The following is a 20,398-nucleotide window of genomic DNA, read 5'->3' on the forward strand; positions in this document are numbered from 1 at the left end:
AGGGATAGATAGATAGATAGATAGATAGATAGATAGATAGATAGATAGAGGGATAGATGGATGGAGAGAGATAGATAACGTTTGGCATCCTGTGTGTGACGTACCTTTGGATTTTGCATGTTTAGGCTGAGCCTTGAACCAAAGTCACTGGAAGAGAAATAAATCCAAATGTTACATCAAGCAAACAGATAGAATTGTTCCTTCCAGACATTACTGGCTCCTTACACTTCTTAATATAAAATATGTGCACATCATTACTATATAAAGGTGCCGCCATCCTATTATAATTTAGTGCACGGCTCTGATCAGTGGCTTCAGATTAGCTGCACTTTTTATTAGAGTCTCAGGTGGCCTTATATAGACCTCCTGTCTCAGGCTGCTGATTCCTCACACCCCCATGCTTTACACTGCAGCTTTGCTTTATAAACATTATTAATCTTTGAACAGGTGACATACAAATGATGCTAGAGTGCCTACCGAAGTTATAGGAAAAGTTTAATTTTGGAACCATAGCAAACCCTTACCTTAGCGGAGGATCAGTGGGGGACAGTGGTGCTTGGTCTCCATTTCTTTGGACCTTTTTGCTGTTCTCAGATCTAATTTGAAATTAAATAATGATTATTAATATATAGATGAAAAGAAAGTGCGTGAAAAACACAACTCCCCCAATTGTAGATTGTAATATTGATGCTCGGAGCGGGCACGCCTTGCTGTGTGGCCAGCACGCCCCAGACTCCATTACTGACAGAGCAGACGGGAGCTTTCTGTTGCTGCAAGCTGCTTCCCAAATACAACAAAGGGTTTTCTAGGTCCCACACTTTTTTAAACGCTTTGTTTTACAGGCACTTTCTAGGTGACTTTTGTGTGTTTCTTTATATATTTTTTTATTTTCAACACTTTGTTTTGTGATTAGAAGGTTAGCATATAATATATGACAGAGTGAAATATATATATATTATATACAGGGTGGTGCAAAAGTAGGTGGACAGCATGTGTAATAGGGTTATGAAGGGTGAGATTTATCAAACATGGTGTAAAGTGAAACTGACTCGGTTGCCCTTAGCAACCAATCAGATTCCACTTTTCATTCTTCACAGACGCTTTGGAAAATGAAAGGTGGAATCTGATTGGTTGCTAAGGGCAACTGAGTCAGTTTCACTTTACACCATGTTATTATTTTCTGTCCACCTACCTTTGGACCACCCTGTATATATATATATATATATATATATATATATATATATATACTAGAAGGTGGCCCGATTCTACGCATCGGGTATTCTAGAATTTACGTATTGTGTAGTTCATGTATGATTTTTGTTATATATATATATAGTGTTGTTGTGTGTAGTTACCAAGTGTTTGTGTAGGGGCTGTACATGTTCTGGGTGTTGTCTGGGTGTGACGGGGGGTGAGAGCGGTGTTGCGTGTGTTGCGTTGTTTGTGGAGCGCTGTGTGTCTGTAGCGTTGTGTGTGTGTTGCACAGTTTGTGTGTGTGTGGTGTGTTTTGGGGGGAGGTATGTTTAGTGAAATGTGTGTGTTGTGCGGTATGTGCGTATATTTGTGTGTGCCGCGGTGTTTGTGTGTTGGGTGTTGTGTGTGTGCAGCGTTGTCTGTGTGTGGGTGTCTGTGTAGGGCAGTTGTTTGTGGTTCCCAGTGTGTGTGTGTGTGTGTGTGGTGTGTGGTGTGTTGTGCAGTGAGCGCGCGTGCGTGCGTGCGTTTGTGTGTGTGTGTGTTGGGGGGAGGTGCGCACTCCCAAACGTGCTCCATCCCCCATGCAGCGCACTCCCCATCGTGCTCCATCCCCCATGCAGCGCACTCCCCATCGTGCTCCATCCCCTATGCTGCGCACCCCCCATCGTGCTCCATCTCCCATGCTGCGCACTCCCAAACGTGCTCCATCCGCCATGCTGCGCACTCCCAAACGTGCTCCATCCGCCATGCTGCGCACTCCCAAACGTGCTCCATCCGCCATACTCCGCACTCCCCATCGTGCTCCATCCCCCATGCAGCGCACTCCCTATCGTGCTCCATCCCCTATGCTGCGCACCCCCCATCGTGCTCCATCTCCCATGCTGCGCACTCCCAAACGTGCTCCACCCGCCATGCTGCGCACTCCCAAACGTGCTCCATCCCCCATGCTGTGAACTCCCCATCGTGCTCCATCCCCGATGCTGCGCACCCCCCCATCATGCTCCATCCCCGATGCTGCGCACCCCCCCATCGTGCTCCATCCCCCATGCTGCACCAGCATCAGCCTCTCTGCCCCCAGCATCAGCTTCTCTGCCCCCAGCATCAGCCTCTCTCCTCCCAGCATCAGCCTCTCTCCTCCCAGCATCAGCCTCTCTCCTCCTAGCATCAGCCTCTCTCATCCTAGCATCAGCCTCTCTCCTCCCAGCATCAGCCTCTCTCTTCCCAGCCTTCCCCAGCATCAGCCTCTCTCCTCCCAGCCTCCCTCCTCCCACCCTCCCCCAGCATCAGCCTCCCTCTACCAGCCTCCCCCAGCATCAGCCTCCCCCAGCATCAGCCTCTCTTCTCTCAGCCTACCTCTCCCAGCCTCCCTCCTCCCAGCCTCCCTCAGCATCAGCCTCCCTCTCCCAGCCTCCCCAAGCATCAGCCTCCACCAGCATCAGACTCTCTCCTTCCAGCCTCCCCCAGCATCAGCCTCCGCCAGCATCAGCCTCTCTCCTTCCAGCCTCCTCCAGCATCAGCCTCCCTCTCCCAGCCTTCCCCAGGATCAGCCTCTCTCCTCCCAGCCTCCGTCCTCCCAGCCTTCCCCAGCATCAGCTTTCCCCTCCCAGCCTCCCTCAGCATCAGCCTTCCCCAGCATCAGCCTCTCTCCTCCCAGCCTCAGCCTCTCTCCTTCCAGCCTCCCCCAGCATCAGCCTCTCTCCTTCCAGCCTCCCTCAGCATCAGCCTCCCTTTCCCAGCCTTCCCCAGGATCAGCCTCTCTCCTCCCAGCCTCCTTCCTCCCAGCCTCCCCCTCCCAGCCTCCCTCAGCATCAGCCTTCCGCTCCCAGTCTGCCCCAGCATCAGCCTCCCCAAGCATCAGCCTCCACCAGCATCAGCCTCTCTCCTTCCAGCCTCCCCCATGATCAGCCGCTCTGCTCCCAGCCTCCTCCAGCACGCCGTGCTTCTCTGCCGACACTCACACACCCGATCGCATCTACTCACACACACTCGATCGCATACACTCACACACACCCGATCGCATACACTCACACACACAGACACTGACGATATCGCACATACGCGCTGACAGTCACAACATCCGGGAGATACCACATGCTTCTGGCCATGTGATCCTCCGGCAGGTCCTGGAAGCTCACAGCACAGTATCGAGGCCGAGAAGCAAGCGATATCGCCGGATGCTGTGAGTGTGTGGATGCGATGTGTGTGTGAGGTGTGTGTGAGGTGTGTGTGAGAGTGAGTGCGATCTGATGTGAGTGATGATCTGATGATGCGTGTGTGTGTGCTGTTATGTTTGTGCGTGTGGAAGTCCCGCGCTGCAGGACCTTGATTTACTGGTAACTATGCAAGCATGGTTACCAGCGCAACACGTCCCCCGCTCGCACGGGAGCCCACACCAGCATACGGCGGCGGCGTACGCTGATGTGGGCTCCCGTTGGTGAGGGGGGAAAGGGGGGGGGAGTACAGTACTCACCTGGGATTCGTGGCTCCGTGACCGTGTCAGTTCGGGCAATGCGGGGGGGGGGGGGGGGGGGGCGAGAGCTAACGTCTATTGCATGAGGGGGGCGGGGCGTGGCGTGGCACCAGCATACGGCGGCGGCGTACGCTGATGTGGGCTCCCGTTGGTGAGGGGGGAAAGGGGGGGGGAGTACAGTACTCACCTGGGATTCGTGGCTCCGTGACCGTGTCAGTTCGGGCAATGCGGGGGGGGGGGGGGGTTCAGAGCTAACGTCTATTGCGTGAGGGGGCGGGGCGTGGCGTGGGCGAGTTGCCAATGCCTGCAGGGTGCCGGGGCGAGAGGCCAATCTGTGGGGGGGGGCAGAGCCTGGGCGAGCGGCTGGCCAATCCGTGTGGGGGCGCAGCCGGGGCGAGAGGCCAATCCGTGTGGGGGGGCGGGGCCATGGCGAACCCAGCGGCCAATCAGCTTTGTGTCACCGTAAGGACATGTCACGGTGACACAATGTCACCGTGACACAATTTTGGAGCATGACAGACAGACAGACAGAATAAGGCAATTATATATATAGATAATATATATATATTCGAAAATATAGAATACATTTATATATTTTGATTGATACCAAATATCTAAAATATATCTTTCTGGGGGGTTTTCCTAAAACTTTGAAAATCTTTGAAATCTCAGAGTTGCTCCAAAATTTTGGGCCTTTTGTCTTTTGCAGGCCAGTTTCTTGCAGCCTCGCCACAATGGGCAGATCTGTTATCTGTCAGGGGAACGGTGTTACCACACTCACCAGACACACCAGTGGACGGCCTGAGTGGAATAGGGTCGCCCACTTGGGGGGGTTGGTTAGGGGAGGTCAGGAGTGTCAGGAGTAGGAGAGGTAAAGTTTGGAAGTGAAGGAGTGAGGAGGTCAGGAGCAGGGCTCCGTAGTAGATACCTAGGTGGCAGGCGGTGGTCTGGGCCTAGGTGAGCAGGACCCCCGGTAGCAGGGGATCGTGGAAAGGGGCACGGAACTATCGATGAGGACAGCCGGCGGCCTTGCACCATCACCGGGCTGGGACCAGGGCACGACGGGGTACGTGGACCCTAGGTCAGGGAGTAGCTTCAGGCAACCTGACAATTGACCCGACGAGAACTGAGCCTTCAAGATCTGCTCTCCACCAGCTCCAGAATCGGGGTACTAGCGCACTGAGGGGGATAGGACTTTCCACACAAACGGTCCAGGAAATTCCAAGCGTGAACCCTGAGAGCAAGCTCCCACAGTTAGCCATAGTGGGGAGCGGGACCCGGCAAGAGCCATACTACTGGGACCAACAGAGAAGTAAACTTAGTGCCAGGAGGCAGGTCATGGATCACGAGGCAGCACCATCGAGGACGGGACCCAAACTAGCTCCCCTCAGCAGCAGCGGTGTCCAGAGCTTTGGTTTATCCGGTTGTCGGTGTCAGCTTAATGGACTGAGTGAGTACGCAACTGACCCCTTCACACCCATTGGTACTCCCCCCTCACCATCACCGAGTCCCGGGGCATTCCCCCTACCCGTGGAGGTTCATAACACCTGGCTGCTCCACTCCATCATCTCCGGGTACTCCCAACTGCAGCGGTGGTACTCCAAATGACCACATACCACGGGTGGCGTAACGAACTCTAACACAATCCCCTGTAAATACCCCCTTCGTTTGAGTGGCCGTACAACCCCCGACTCTGGAGACCCCTCGAGCCACCGCAGATCCGGATCCGAGCAGCCCGGCTGCTAGCACGGGGGTGGCACAAAATCACTGGTTGTGATGAATCAGAGCATTTAGGGCTGATTGATCCAGACTGGAGGGGTGCACAATTGCTTTATACCAGGCTTGTAGGAGTAGAAGGCACCTAATTAATTTAAAGTCGCTCTTCACTTAATGAATTTGGTGCTTCCCTTAAGTTGCGTGCTGCAATTTGGGACGGAGCAGCATTTCGGGGTACAAAGCTGGCTGCTTTGGTGAATTTGATGCTTGGACGTGACCACACCGGCGCCCCGCTCCATGCCATCTCTGTTTATTTCTGTTTATTTCTATTTGAAGCTAAATGAAAATGGTATAAAAACGTCAAGAAAACACAAAATGTTCTTGCAATTCCCCATGGGCAGAGGTTTTTGACTTTTATAACTGATGTGAAAGCTTCGCTCAATCAGCCCCATTGTCTGCTCTTATAGAAATGCATTTTTGCTATATTTGTAAAGGAATCCTCATAATCCCTGTAAATGGATAAATCCTATTAGGGAACTCTAATTACAATGAAATGATACTTTGAAAGGTAAGCCGGAGCTTCAGTGTACACCGAAAGCATTAATTAGTGACTTATCTGATACTTACTGTGATGAGGAGCTGCTGGAGCGCAGTGCTCGCTTCCTTTCACTTGGCGAGGAGTCAGGAGCCGGATTTCTACAAATATAACATGTATGTGATACTATACACAAGGGCCATGTATTATACCGGATACTTTTAAAGAGAACCAACCAGCAGGATTTTGCTGTATGAGGTGCAGGCAGTGCAATCACAGAGAGAAGAAGAAGAGGACACAAGAAACGTGGATACCATCAAAGGTGCCGGACCCATGGTTAGGATCAAAACCGGCTTGATGAGTCTTAATATATTTGGAATCACGAGTCAAACCAGTGGATTACAATGAAGAGATGGAGCCCTATGGCAATAATGCAACAGGCTACACATTACTGTGCTGGGTTCTTCTCCACCAGACACAATGTTCTGCATTTTGCTTCCCTGTCCATACTTTTTTAAGCTTTTTGGTTAAGTTCCCAAACCCACGTTTACTAACCAGGCACGTCCGCCATTGAGGAGAGTCCAAGGTTCAGATCTTGCTACCTAAAGTCAAATTGGATGGGCCAATGTTGATGAGACCTTGATATCCAAGGGCCAAAAGTCACATGGTATACCTCTAAATTTTAGATATTGTAATTGCACATTCAGAAAACTTTTGGGCATGAGAGGCGTCAGACATCATTGATGGCATTGCATCATTGATGGCACAAACTCTCCACCCTGGATGACCGGGTCAACAGAGATCAGTTGGGTGCCACCACTCAGAGCCCCAACGATCAACTTCCCGAGTGCCAAAATGTTTCCAAAATTACAATTAATGTAGGGTATAATATTAAGAAGGTTATCACTTAGCCACATTTATATATAACAGATTGCTTTTTTACTTTTTGTAACACTTGTCAAATGCCGCCTTGACCAGATCCTTCAAAACCAAGGTTCTCCATTTACCTTCCATAATTAATTAAGTTTTATTGTTTCATTGCAGAATTGTTTTCTTAATTTGATCTTATTTTTTGAAACGCAAATTAAAAAGCAAAGACCATTACTCAGCAATCTGCGGAGTCTTCATGAAGATTCGAAGCAAGAACTCCGACTCCTGTCCCTTGTTTTGGGTGAAGGGCAGAATGACGTAGATCCCCGGTGGAGCCATGAAAGATCTGGTGACTTCTCTGCCTCGTTCCAGTCCAGAGTTGATTGTGTCTGTTACCTGCTGCCGGGAATATTTTTGTTGTGTCCCATTTTTAACGCCCTAAAGGGTAATTCAAAAACAATTGGGAAATACAATTAATAAGATGTCAATTTGGTAAAAAAAAATGGATGACATGATGTCAATATTTTGTGACCAGGACCAATTGTTGCTTGACCCAATCAAACATTTGTGTTTAGAATTTTTAGAAGTATTGGACGAAATGCAAAATGACCCATCTATGATACAATTAGGAATCTTCTAAATTAAAAGTCCTACACCAATAAGTGCACATCATGTAATAGGAATATACCCCAAATGGCTCTTAAGTTGAGGTGGTTCTTCTCAGGGTGTGGAGCCAACAGACTCGTAGCCACTTCCCAAAGTGCAGATAATGGAAACGTTCCAATCTTGGGCGAGAGAATTGAAAAAAATAGGATATATTTTTTTTCCCTTTTGCCAGATTGTTTCCTGATTTTGATTGGGAAATGAATGCATGAATATTTGCATTCATGTGTAAAGCCCGTCCTCTGCAGACACTGTTTCCACGTGCAAAAATCAAGATAGGCACATGGGAAAAAAAAGACATGGAGGACTTGAGAAAATTTGTTGAATATTTCCAGTTTTTTTTTTCCCACATAGAAATTGGAAATTGCGGCCACTCTGATCAAGCCAGAAACCCACCCATGTGTGTAACTATAGCGTCCAGGCACTGGTGTCTCGGGGGTGGCCAAGATCATATAACACGACACTTGGCATCAGAAAGTGGATAAGGTGCCAGTTGCAGATTTTGCATTGGTGCCCAATATCTGCAATCCCTCACAATTCCTCTTTTTCTGCAGATATATTTTTTCCTGCTGTATACAGATCATCTCCATATCTGTAATTGTTACCGCTGGAGCTCAGCTGCGAGTCATTAACAAAACAGCTGCGGCCAATCAAGAAATAAACAGATCGCCGGAGGGCAAAATACTGAATGTATCCACTATGCAGAAAGCAAATCATTCTCCTTATTAAATGCCCAACCATCCACTATTCATGAATTAGATGATACAGCATCAAGTCCTGAGCAGATCCTTTCACAAGGGAGGTCATATCAGTAGACACAGTGACTCTCCTGCCTCACACACACACAGTGACTCTCCTGCCTCACAGACACAGTGACTCTACTGCCTCACACACACAGTGACTCTCCTGCCTCACACACACAGTGACTCTCCTGCCTCACAGACACAGTGACTCTCCTGCCTCACAGACACAGTGACTCTCCTGCCTCACACACACAGTGACTCTCCTGCCTCACACACACAGTGACTCTCCTGCCTCACACACACAGTGACTCTCCTGCCTCACAGACACAGTGACTCTCCTGCCTCACACACACAGTGACTCTCCTGCCTCACACACACAGTGACTCTCCTGCCTCACACACACAGTGACTCTCCTGCCTCACAGACACAGTGACTCTCCTGCCTCACACACACACAGTGACTCTCCTGCCTCACAGACACAGTGACTCTCCTGCCTCACAGACACAGTGACTCTCCTGCCTCACACACACAGTGACTCTCCTGCCTCACAGACACAGTGACTCTCCTGCCTCACAGACACAGTGACTCTCCTGCCTCACAGACACAGTGACTCTCCTGCCTCACACACACAGTGACTCTCCTTCCTCACACACACAGTGACTCTCCTGCCTCACACACACAGTGACTCTCCTGCCTCACACACACAGTGACTCTCCTGCCTCACAGACACAGTGACTCTCCTGCCTCACACACACAGTGACTCTCCTGCCTCACACACACAGTGACTCTCCTGCCTCACAGACACAGTGACTCTCCTGCCTCACACACACAGTGACTCTCCTGCCTCACACACACAGTGACTCTCCTGCCTCACAGGCACAGTGACTCTCCTGCCTCACACACACAGTGACTCTCCTGCCTCACACACACAGTGACTCTCCTGCCTCACAGACACAGTGACTCTCCTGCCTCACACACACAGTGACTCTCCTGCCTCACACACACAGTGACTCTCCTGCCTCACACACACAGTGACTCTCCTGCCTCACACACACAGTGACTCTCCTGCCTCACAGACACAGTGACTCTCCTGCCTCACACACACAGTGACTCTCCTGCCTCACAGACACAGTGACTCTCCAGCCACACAGGCACAGTGACTCTCCTGCCTCACAGACACAGTGACTCTCGAGCCTCACAGACACAGTGACTCTCCCGTCTCACAGACACAGTGACTCTCCTGCCTCACAGACACAGTGACTCTCCCGTCTCACAGACACAGTGACTTTCCTGCCTCACAGACACAGTGACTCTCCTGCCTCACAGACACAGTGACTCTCCTGCCTCGTAGACACAGTGACTCCCCTGCCTCAGAGACACAGTGACTCTCCTGCCTCACAGACACAGTGACTCTCCTGCCTCGCAGACACAGTGACTCCCCTGCCTCAGAGACACAGTGACTCTCCTGCCTCACAGACACAGTGACTCCCCTGCCTCAGAGACACAGTGACTCTCCTGCCTCACAGACACAGTGACTCTCCTGCTTCACAGAAACAGTGACTCTCCTGCCTCACAGAAACAGTAATTATACTGCCTCGCAGACACAGTGACTCTACTGCCTCGCAGACACAGTGACGCTTCTGCCTCACAGACACAGTGACTCTCCTGCCTCACAGACACAGTGACTCTCCTGCCTCACAGACACAGTGACTCTCCTGCCTCACAGACACAGTGACTCTCCTGCCTCAGAGACACAGTGACTCTCCTGCCTCACAGACACAGTGACTCTCCTGCCTCACAGACACAGTGACTCTCCTGCCTCACAGACACAGTGACTCCCCTGCCTAAGAGACACAGTGACTCTCCTGCCTCACAGACACAGTGACTCTCCTGCCTCACAGACACAGTGACGCTTCTGCCTCACAGACACAGTGACTCTCCTGCCTCACAGACACAGTGACGCTTCTGCCTCACAGACACAATGACTCTCCTGCCTCACAGACACAGTGACTCTACTGCCTCACAGACACTATCCTGCTTCACAGAAACAGTGACTCTCCTGCCTCACAGAAACAGTAATTATACTGCCTCGCAGACACAGTGACTCTACTGCCTCGCAGACACAGTGACGCTTCTGCCTCACAGACACAGTGACTCTCCTGCCTCACAGACACAGTGACTCTCCTGCCTCACAGACACAGTGACTCTCCTGCCTCACAGACACAGTGACTCTCCTGCCTCACAGACACAGTGACGCTTCTGCCTCACAGACACAATGACTCTCCTGCCTCACACACACAGTGACTCCCCTGCCTCACAGACACAGTGACTCCCCTGCCTCACAGACACAGTGACTTTCCTGCCTCACAGACACAGTGACTTTCCTGCCTCACAGACACAGTGACTCTCCAGCCTCACAGACACAGTGACTCCCCTGCCTCACAGACACAGTGACTCCCCTGCCTCACAGACACAGTGACTCCCCTGCCTCACAGACACAGTGACTCTCTAGCCTCACAGACACAGTGACTCTCCCGCCTCACAGAAACAGTGACTCTCCTGCCTCACACACACAGTGACTCTCCTGCCTCGCAGACACAGTGACTCCCCTGCCTCAGAGACACAGTGACTCTCCTGCCTCGGAGACACTGTGACTCTCCTGCCTCACAGACACAGTGACTGCCCTGCCTCAGAGACACAGTGACTCTCCTGCCTCACAGACACAGTGACTCTCCTGCCTCACAGACACAGTGACTCTCCTGCCTCACAGACACAGTGACTCTCCTGCCTCGCAGACACAGTGACTCTCCTGCCTCACAGACACAGTGACTCTCCTGCCTCGTAGACACAGTGACTCTCCTGCCTCGTAGACACAGTGACTCCCCTGCCTCAGAGACACAGTGACTCTCCTGCCTCACAGACACAGTGACTCTCCTGCCTCGCAGACACAGTGACTCCCCTGCCTCAGAGACACAGTGACTCTCCTGCCTCATAGACACAGTGACTCCCCTGCCTCAGAGACACTGTGACTCTCCTGCCTCACAGACACAGTGACTCTCCTGCCTCACAGACACAGTGACGCTTCTGCCTCACAGACACAGTGACTCTCCTGCCTCACAGAAACAGTAATTATACTGCCTCACAGACACAGTGACTCTCCTGCCTCACACACACAGTGACTCTCCCGTCTCACAGACACAGTGACTCTCCCGCCTCACATACACAGTGACTCTCCCGTCTCACAGACACAGTGACTCTCCCGTCTCACAGACACAGTGACTCTCCTGCCTCACAGTCACAGTGACTCTCCTGCCTCACAGACACAGTGACTCTCCAGCCACACAGGCACAGTGACTCTCCTGCCTCACAGACACAGTGACTCTCGAGCCTCACAGACACAGTGACTTTCCTGCCTCACAGACACAGTGACTCTCCAGCCTCACAGACACAGTGACTCTCCAGCCTCACAGACACAGTGACTCCCCTGCCTCACAGACACAGTGACTCCCCTGCCTCACAGACACAGTGACTCCCCTGCCTCACAGACACAGTGACTCTCTAGCCTCACAGACACAGTGACTCTCTAGCCTCACAGACACAGTGACTCTCCTGCCTCACAGACACAGTGACTCTCCTGCCTCAGAGATACAGTGACTCTCCTGCCTCACGGACACAGTGACTCTCCTGCCTCACAAACACAGTGACTCCCCTGCCTCAGAGACACAGTGACTCTCCTGCCTCACAGACACAGTGACTCTCCTGCGTCACAGGCACAGTGACTCCCCTGCCTCAGAGACACAGTGACTCTCCTGCCTCACAGACACAGTGACTCTCCTGCCTCACAGACACAGTGACTCTCCTGCCTCGCAGACACAGTGACTCCTCTGCCTCAGAGACACAGTGACTCTTCTGCCTCACAGACACAGTGACTCTCCTGCCTCGTAGACACAGTGACTCCCCTGCCTCAGAGACACAGTGACTCTCCTGCCTCACAGACACAGTGACTCTCCTGCCTCGCAGACACAGTGACTCCCCTGCCTCAGAGACACAGTGACTCTCCTGCCTCACAGACACAGTGACTCCCCTGCCTCAGAGACACAGTGACTCTCCTGCCTCACAGACACAGTGACTATCCTGCTTCACAGAAACAGTGACTCTCCTGCCTCACAGACACAGTGACTCTCCAGCCACACAGGCACAGTGACTCTCCTGCCTCACAGACACAGTGACTCTCGAGCCTCACAGACACAGTGACTCTCCCGTCTCACAGACACAGTGACTCTCCTGCCTCACAGACACAGTGACTCTCCCGTCTCACAGACACAGTGACTTTCCTGCCTCACAGACACAGTGACTCTCCAGCCTCACAGACACAGTGACTCTCCAGCCTCACAGACACAGTGACTCCCCTGCCTCACAGACACAGTGACTCCCCTGCCTCACAGACACAGTGACTCCCCTGCCTCAAAGACACAGTGACTCTCTAGCCTCACAGACACAGTGACTCTCCTGCCTCACAGACACAGTGACTCTCCTGCCTCAGAGATACAGTGACTCTCCTGCCTCACGGACACAGTGACTCTCCTGCCTCACAGACACAGTGACTCTCCTGCTTCACACACACAGTGACTCTCCTGCCTCACAGAAACAGTGACTCTCCTGCCTCACACACACAGTGACTCTCCTGCCTCACAGACACAGTGACTCTCCTGCCTCACAGACACAGTGACTCTCCTGCCTCACAGACACAGTGACTCTCCTGCCTCACTGAAACAGTAATTATACTGCCTCACAGACACAGTGACTCTCCTCCCTCACACACACAGTGACTCTCCCGTCTCACAGACACAGTGACTCTCCCGCCTCACATACACAGTGACTCTCCCGCCTCACATACACAGTGACTCTCCCGTCTCACAGACACAGTGACTCTCCTGCCTCACAGACACACTGACTCTCCTGCCTCACAGTCACAGTGACTCTCCTGCCTCACAGACACAGTGACTCTCCAGCCACACAGGCACAGTGACTCTCCTGCCTCACAGACACAGTGACTCTCGAGCCTCACAGACACAGTGACTTTCCTGCCTCACAGACACAGTGACTCCCCTGCCTCACAGACACAGTGACTCCCCTGCCTCACAGACACAGTGACTCCCCTGCCTCACAGACACAGTGACTCTCTAGCCTCACAGACACAGTGACTCTCTAGCCTCACAGACACAGTGACTCTCCTGCCTCACAGACACAGTGACTCTCCTGCCTCAGAGATACAGTGACTCTCCTGCCTCACGGACGCAGTGACTCTCCTGCCTCACAAACACAGTGACTCCCCTGCCTCACAGGCACAGTGACTGCCCTGCCTCACAGACACAGTGACTCTCCTGCCTCACAGACACAGTGACTCTCCTGCCTCACAGACACAGTGACTCTCCTGCCTCGCAGACACAATGACTCCCCTGCCTCGCAGACACAGTGACTCTCCTGCCTCGTAGACACAGTGACTCCCCTGCCTCAGAAACACAGTGACTCTCCTGCCTCACAGACACAGTGACTCTCCTGCCTCGCAGACACAGTGACTCCCCTGCCTCAGAGACACAGTGACTCTCCTGCCTCATAGACACAGTGACTCCCCTGCCTCAGAGACACTGTGACTCTCCTGCCTCACAGACACAGTGACTCTCCTGCCTCACAGACACAGTGACTCTCCTGCCTCGCAGACACAGTGACTCTCCTGCCTCACAGACACAGTGACTCTCCTGCCTCGTAGACACAGTGACTCCCCTGCCTCAGAGACACAGTGACTCTCCTGCCTCACAGACACAGTGACTCTCCTGCCTCGCAGACACAGTGACTCCCCTGCCTCAGAGACACAGTGACTCTCCTGCCTCATAGACACAGTGACTCCCCTGCCTCAGAGACACTGTGACTCTCCTGCCTCACAGACACAGTGACTCTCCTGCCTCACAGACACAGTGACGCTTCTGCCTCACAGACACAGTGACTCTCCTGCCTCACAGAAACAGTAATTATACTGCCTCACAGACACAGTGACTCTCCCGCCTCACATACACAGTGACTCTCCCGCCTCACATACACAGTGACTCTCCCGTCTCACAGACACAGTGACTCTCCTGCCTCACAGACACAGTGACTCTCCTGCCTCACAGTCACAGTGACTCTCCTGCCTCACAGACACAGTGACTCTCCAGCCACACAGGCACAGTGACTCTCCTGCCTCACAGACACAGTGACTCTCCAGCCTCACAGACACAGTGACTCCCCTGCCTCACAGACACAGTGACTTTCCTGCCTCACAGACACAGTGACTCTCCAGCCTCACAGACACAGTGACTCTCCAGCCTCACAGACACAGTGACTCCCCTGCCTCACAGACACAGTGACTCTCCTGCCTCACAGACACAGTGACTCTCCTGCCTCGCAGACACAGTGACTCCCCTGCCTCAGAGACACAGTGACTCTCCTGCCTCATAGACACAGTGACTCCCCTGCCTCAGAGACACTGTGACTCTCCTGCCTCACAGACACAGTGACTCTCCTGCCTCACAGACACAGTGACGCTTCTGCCTCACAGACACAGTGACTCTCCTGCCTCACAGACACAGTGACGCTTCTGCCTCACAGACACAATGACTCTCCTGCCTCACAGACACAGTGACTCTACTGCCTCACAGACACTATCCTGCTTCACAGAAACAGTGACTCTCCTGCCTCACAGAAACAGTAATTATACTGCCTCGCAGACACAGTGACTCTACTGCCTCGCAGACACAGTGACGCTTCTGCCTCACAGACACAGTGACTCTCCTGCCTCACAGACACAGTGACTCTCCTGCCTCACAGACACAGTGACTCTCCTGCCTCACAGACACAGTGACTCTCCTGCCTCACAGACACAGTGACGCTTCTGCCTCACAGACACAATGACTCTCCTGCCTCACACACACAGTGACTCCCCTGCCTCACAGACACAGTGACTCCCCTGCCTCACAGACACAGTGACTTTCCTGCCTCACAGACACAGTGACTTTCCTGCCTCACAGACACAGTGACTCTCCAGCCTCACAGACACAGTGACTCCCCTGCCTCACAGACACAGTGACTCCCCTGCCTCACAGACACAGTGACTCCCCTGCCTCACAGACACAGTGACTCTCTAGCCTCACAGACACAGTGACTCTCCCGCCTCACAGAAACAGTGACTCTCCTGCCTCACACACACAGTGACTCTCCTGCCTCGCAGACACAGTGACTCCCCTGCCTCAGAGACACAATGACTCCCCTGCCTCGCAGACACAGTGACTCTCCTGCCTCGTAGACACAGTGACTCCCCTGCCTCAGAGACACAGTGACTCTCCTGCCTCACAGACACAGTGACTCTCCTGCCTCGCAGACACAGTGACTCCCCTGCCTCAGAGACACAGTGACTCTCCTGCCTCATAGACACAGTGACTCCCCTGCCTCAGAGACACTGTGACTCTCCTGCCTCACAGACACAGTGACTCTCCTGCCTCACAGACACAGTGACTCTCCTGCCTCGCAGACACAGTGACTCTCCTGCCTCACAGACACAGTGACTCTCCTGCCTCGTAGACACAGTGACTCCCCTGCCTCAGAGACACAGTGACTCTCCTGCCTCACAGACACAGTGACTCTCCTGCCTCGCAGACACAGTGACTCCCCTGCCTCAGAGACACAGTGACTCTCCTGCCTCATAGACACAGTGACTCCCCTGCCTCAGAGACACTGTGACTCTCCTGCCTCACAGACACAGTGACTCTCCTGCCTCACAGACACAGTGACGCTTCTGCCTCACAGACACAGTGACTCTCCTGCCTCACAGAAACAGTAATTATACTGCCTCACAGACACAGTGACTCTCCCGCCTCACATACACAGTGACTCTCCCGCCTCACATACACAGTGACTCTCCCGTCTCACAGACACAGTGACTCTCCAGCCTCACAGACACAGTGACTCTCCTGCCTCACAGTCACAGTGACTCTCCTGCCTCACAGACACAGTGACTCTCCAGCCACACAGGCACAGTGACTCTCCTGCCTCACAGACACAGTGACTCTCCAGCCTCACAGACACAGTGACTCCCCTGCCTCACAGACACAGTGACTTTCCTGCCTCACAGACACAGTGACTCTCCAGCCTCACAGACACAGTGACTCTCCAGCCTCACAGACACAGTGACTCCCCTGCCTCACAGACACAGTGACTCTCCTGCCTCACAGACACAGTGACTCTCCTGCCTCGCAGACACAGTGACTCCCCTGCCTCAGAGACACAGTGACTCTCCTGCCTCATAGACACAGTGACTCCCCTGCCTCAGAGACACTGTGACTCTCCTGCCTCACAGACACAGTGACTCTCCTGCCTCACAGACACAGTGACGCTTCTGCCTCACAGACACAGTGACTCTCCTGCCTCACAGACACAGTGACGCTTCTGCCTCACAGACACAATGACTCTCCTGCCTCACAGACACAGTGACTCTACTGCCTCACAGACACTATCCTGCTTCACAGAAACAGTGACTCTCCTGCCTCACAGAAACAGTAATTATACTGCCTCGCAGACACAGTGACTCTACTGCCTCGCAGACACAGTGACGCTTCTGCCTCACAGACACAGTGACTCTCCTGCCTCACAGACACAGTGACTCTCCTGCCTCACAGACACAGTGACTCTCCTGCCTCACAGACACAGTGACTCTCCTGCCTCACAGACACAGTGACGCTTCTGCCTCACAGACACAATGACTCTCCTGCCTCACACACACAGTGACTCCCCTGCCTCACAGACACAGTGACTCCCCTGCCTCACAGACACAGTGACTTTCCTGCCTCACAGACACAGTGACTTTCCTGCCTCACAGACACAGTGACTCTCCAGCCTCACAGACACAGTGACTCCCCTGCCTCACAGACACAGTGACTCCCCTGCCTCACAGACACAGTGACTCCCCTGCCTCACAGACACAGTGACTCTCTAGCCTCACAGACACAGTGACTCTCCCGCCTCACAGAAACAGTGACTCTCCTGCCTCACACACACAGTGACTCTCCTGCCTCGCAGACACAGTGACTCCCCTGCCTCAGAGACACAGTGACTCTCCTGCCTCGGAGACACTGTGACTCTCCTGCCTCACAGACACAGTGACTGCCCTGCCTCAGAGACACAGTGACTCTCCTGCCTCACAGACACAGTGACTCTCCTGCCTCACAGACACAGTGACTCTCCTGCCTCACAGACACAGTGACTCTCCTGCCTCGCAGACACAGTGACTCTCCTGCCTCACAGACACAGTGACTCTCCTGCCTCGTAGACACAGTGACTCTCCTGCCTCGTAGACACAGTGACTCCCCTGCCTCAGAGACACAGTGACTCTCCTGCCTCACAGACACAGTGACTCTCCTGCCTCGCAGACACAGTGACTCCCCTGCCTCAGAGACACAGTGACTCTCCTGCCTCATAGACACAGTGACTCCCCTGCCTCAGAGACACTGTGACTCTCCTGCCTCACAGACACAGTGACTCTCCTGCCTCACAGACACAGTGACGCTTCTGCCTCACAGACACAGTGACTCTCCTGCCTCACAGAAACAGTAATTATACTGCCTCACAGACACAGTGACTCTCCTGCCTCACACACACAGTGACTCTCCCGTCTCACAGACACAGTGACTCTCCCGCCTCACATACACAGTGACTCTCCCGTCTCACAGACACAGTGACTCTCCCGTCTCACAGACACAGTGACTCTCCTGCCTCACAGTCACAGTGACTCTCCTGCCTCACAGACACAGTGACTCTCCAGCCACACAGGCACAGTGACTCTCCTGCCTCACAGACACAGTGACTCTCGAGCCTCACAGACACAGTGACTTTCCTGCCTCACAGACACAGTGACTCTCCAGCCTCACAGACACAGTGACTCTCCAGCCTCACAGACACAGTGACTCCCCTGCCTCACAGACACAGTGACTCCCCTGCCTCACAGACACAGTGACTCCCCTGCCTCACAGACACAGTGACTCTCTAGCCTCACAGACACAGTGACTCTCTAGCCTCACAGACACAGTGACTCTCCTGCCTCACAGACACAGTGACTCTCCTGCCTCAGAGATACAGTGACTCTCCTGCCTCACGGACACAGTGACTCTCCTGCCTCACAAACACAGTGACTCCCCTGCCTCAGAGACACAGTGACTCTCCTGCCTCACAGACACAGTGACTCTCCTGCGTCACAGGCACAGTGACTCCCCTGCCTCAGAGACACAGTGACTCTCCTGCCTCACAGACACAGTGACTCTCCTGCCTCACAGACACAGTGACTCTCCTGCCTCGCAGACACAGTGACTCCCCTGCCTCAGAGACACAGTGACTCTCCTGCCTCACAGACACAGTGACTCTCCTGCCTCGTAGACACAGTGACTCCCCTGCCTCAGAGACACAGTGACTCTCCTGCCTCACAGACACAGTGACTCTCCTGCCTCGCAGACACAGTGACTCCCCTGCCTCAGAGACACAGTGACTCTCCTGCCTCACAGACACAGTGACTCCCCTGCCTCAGAGACACAGTGACTCTCCTGCCTCACAGACACAGTGACTATCCTGCTTCACAGAAACAGTGACTCTCCTGCCTCACAGACACAGTGACTCTCCAGCCACACAGGCACAGTGACTCTCCTGCCTCACAGACACAGTGACTCTCGAGCCTCACAGACACAGTGACTCTCCCGTCTCACAGACACAGTGACTCTCCTGCCTCACAGACACAGTGACTCTCCCGTCTCACAGACACAGTGACTTTCCTGCCTCACAGACACAGTGACTCTCCAGCCTCACAGACACAGTGACTCTCCAGCCTCACAGACACAGTGACTCCCCTGCCTCACAGACACAGTGACTCCCCTGCCTCACAGACACAGTGACTCCCCTGCCTCAAAGACACAGTGACTCTCTAGCCTCACAGACACAGTGACTCTCCTGCCTCACAGACACAGTGACTCTCCTGCCTCAGAGATACAGTGACTCTCCTGCCTCACGGACACAGTGACTCTCCTGCCTCACAGACACAGTGACTCTCCTGCTTCACACACACAGTGACTCTCCTGCCTCACAGAAACAGTGACTCTCCTGCCTCACACACACAGTGACTCTCCTGCCTCACAGACACAGTGACTCTCCTGCCTCACAGACACAGTGACTCTCCTGCCTCACAGACACAGTGACTCTCCTGCCTCACTGAAACAGTAATTATACTGCCTCACAGACACAGTGACTCTCCTCCCTCACACACACAGTGACTCTCCCGTCTCACAGACACAGTGACTCTCCCGCCTCACATACACAGTGACTCTCCCGCCTCACATACACAGTGACTCTCCCGTCTCACAGACACAGTGACTCTCCTGCCTCACAGACACAGTGACTCTCCTGCCTCACAGTCACAGTGACTCTCCTGCCTCACAGACACAGTGACTCTCCAGCCACACAGGCACAGTGACTCTCCTGCCTCACAGACACAGTGACTCTCGAGCCTCACAGACACAGTGACTTTCCTGCCTCACAGACACAGTGACTCCCCTGCCTCACAGACACAGTGACTCCCCTGCCTCACAGACACAGTGACTCCCCTGCCTCACAGACACAGTGACTCTCTAGCCTCACAGACACAGTGACTCTCTAGCCTCACAGACACAGTGACTCTCCTGCCTCACAGACACAGTGACTCTCCTGCCTCAGAGATACAGTGACTCTCCTGCCTCACGGACACAGTGACTCTCCTGCCTCACAAACACAGTGACTCCCCTGCCTCACAGGCACAGTGACTGCCCTGCCTCAGAGACACAGTGACTCTCCTGCCTCACAGACACAGTGACTCTCCTGCCTCACAGACACAGTGACTCTCCTGCCTCGCAGACACAATGACTCCCCTGCCTCGCAGACACAGTGACTCCCCTGCCTCAGAGACACAGTGACTCTCCTGCCTCACAGACACAGTGACTCTCCTGCCTCGCAGACACAGTGACTCCCCTGCCTCAGAGACACAGTGACTCTCCTGCCTCATAGACACAGTGACTCCCCTGCCTCAGAGACACTGTGACTCTCCTGCCTCACAGACACAGTGAATCTCCTGCCTCACAGACACAGTGACTCTCCTGCCTCGCA

At 53.4% G+C, this 20,398-nt stretch overlaps 1 protein-coding gene across 1 annotated transcript in view; it reads right to left on the reverse strand.

Moving 5' to 3' along the window:
• Positions 1-20,398, reverse strand: part of LOC142294877 (calpain-13-like) — a 174,005-nt gene that overhangs the window by 35,785 nt on the left and 117,822 nt on the right. Inside the window, exons 12-15 of the mRNA XM_075337937.1 lie at positions 7,021-7,223; positions 6,008-6,076; positions 525-596; positions 105-147 (exon numbers count right to left, since the gene is read on the reverse strand). Of these exons, the coding sequence (XP_075194052.1) occupies positions 105-147; positions 525-596; positions 6,008-6,076; positions 7,021-7,223 (387 nt within the window). The remainder of the gene's footprint in view (positions 1-104; positions 148-524; positions 597-6,007; positions 6,077-7,020; positions 7,224-20,398) is intronic.

Source organism: Anomaloglossus baeobatrachus, chromosome 3 (genome assembly GCF_048569485.1).
Source record: "Anomaloglossus baeobatrachus isolate aAnoBae1 chromosome 3, aAnoBae1.hap1, whole genome shotgun sequence".
NCBI lineage: Eukaryota > Metazoa > Chordata > Amphibia > Anura > Aromobatidae > Anomaloglossus > Anomaloglossus baeobatrachus.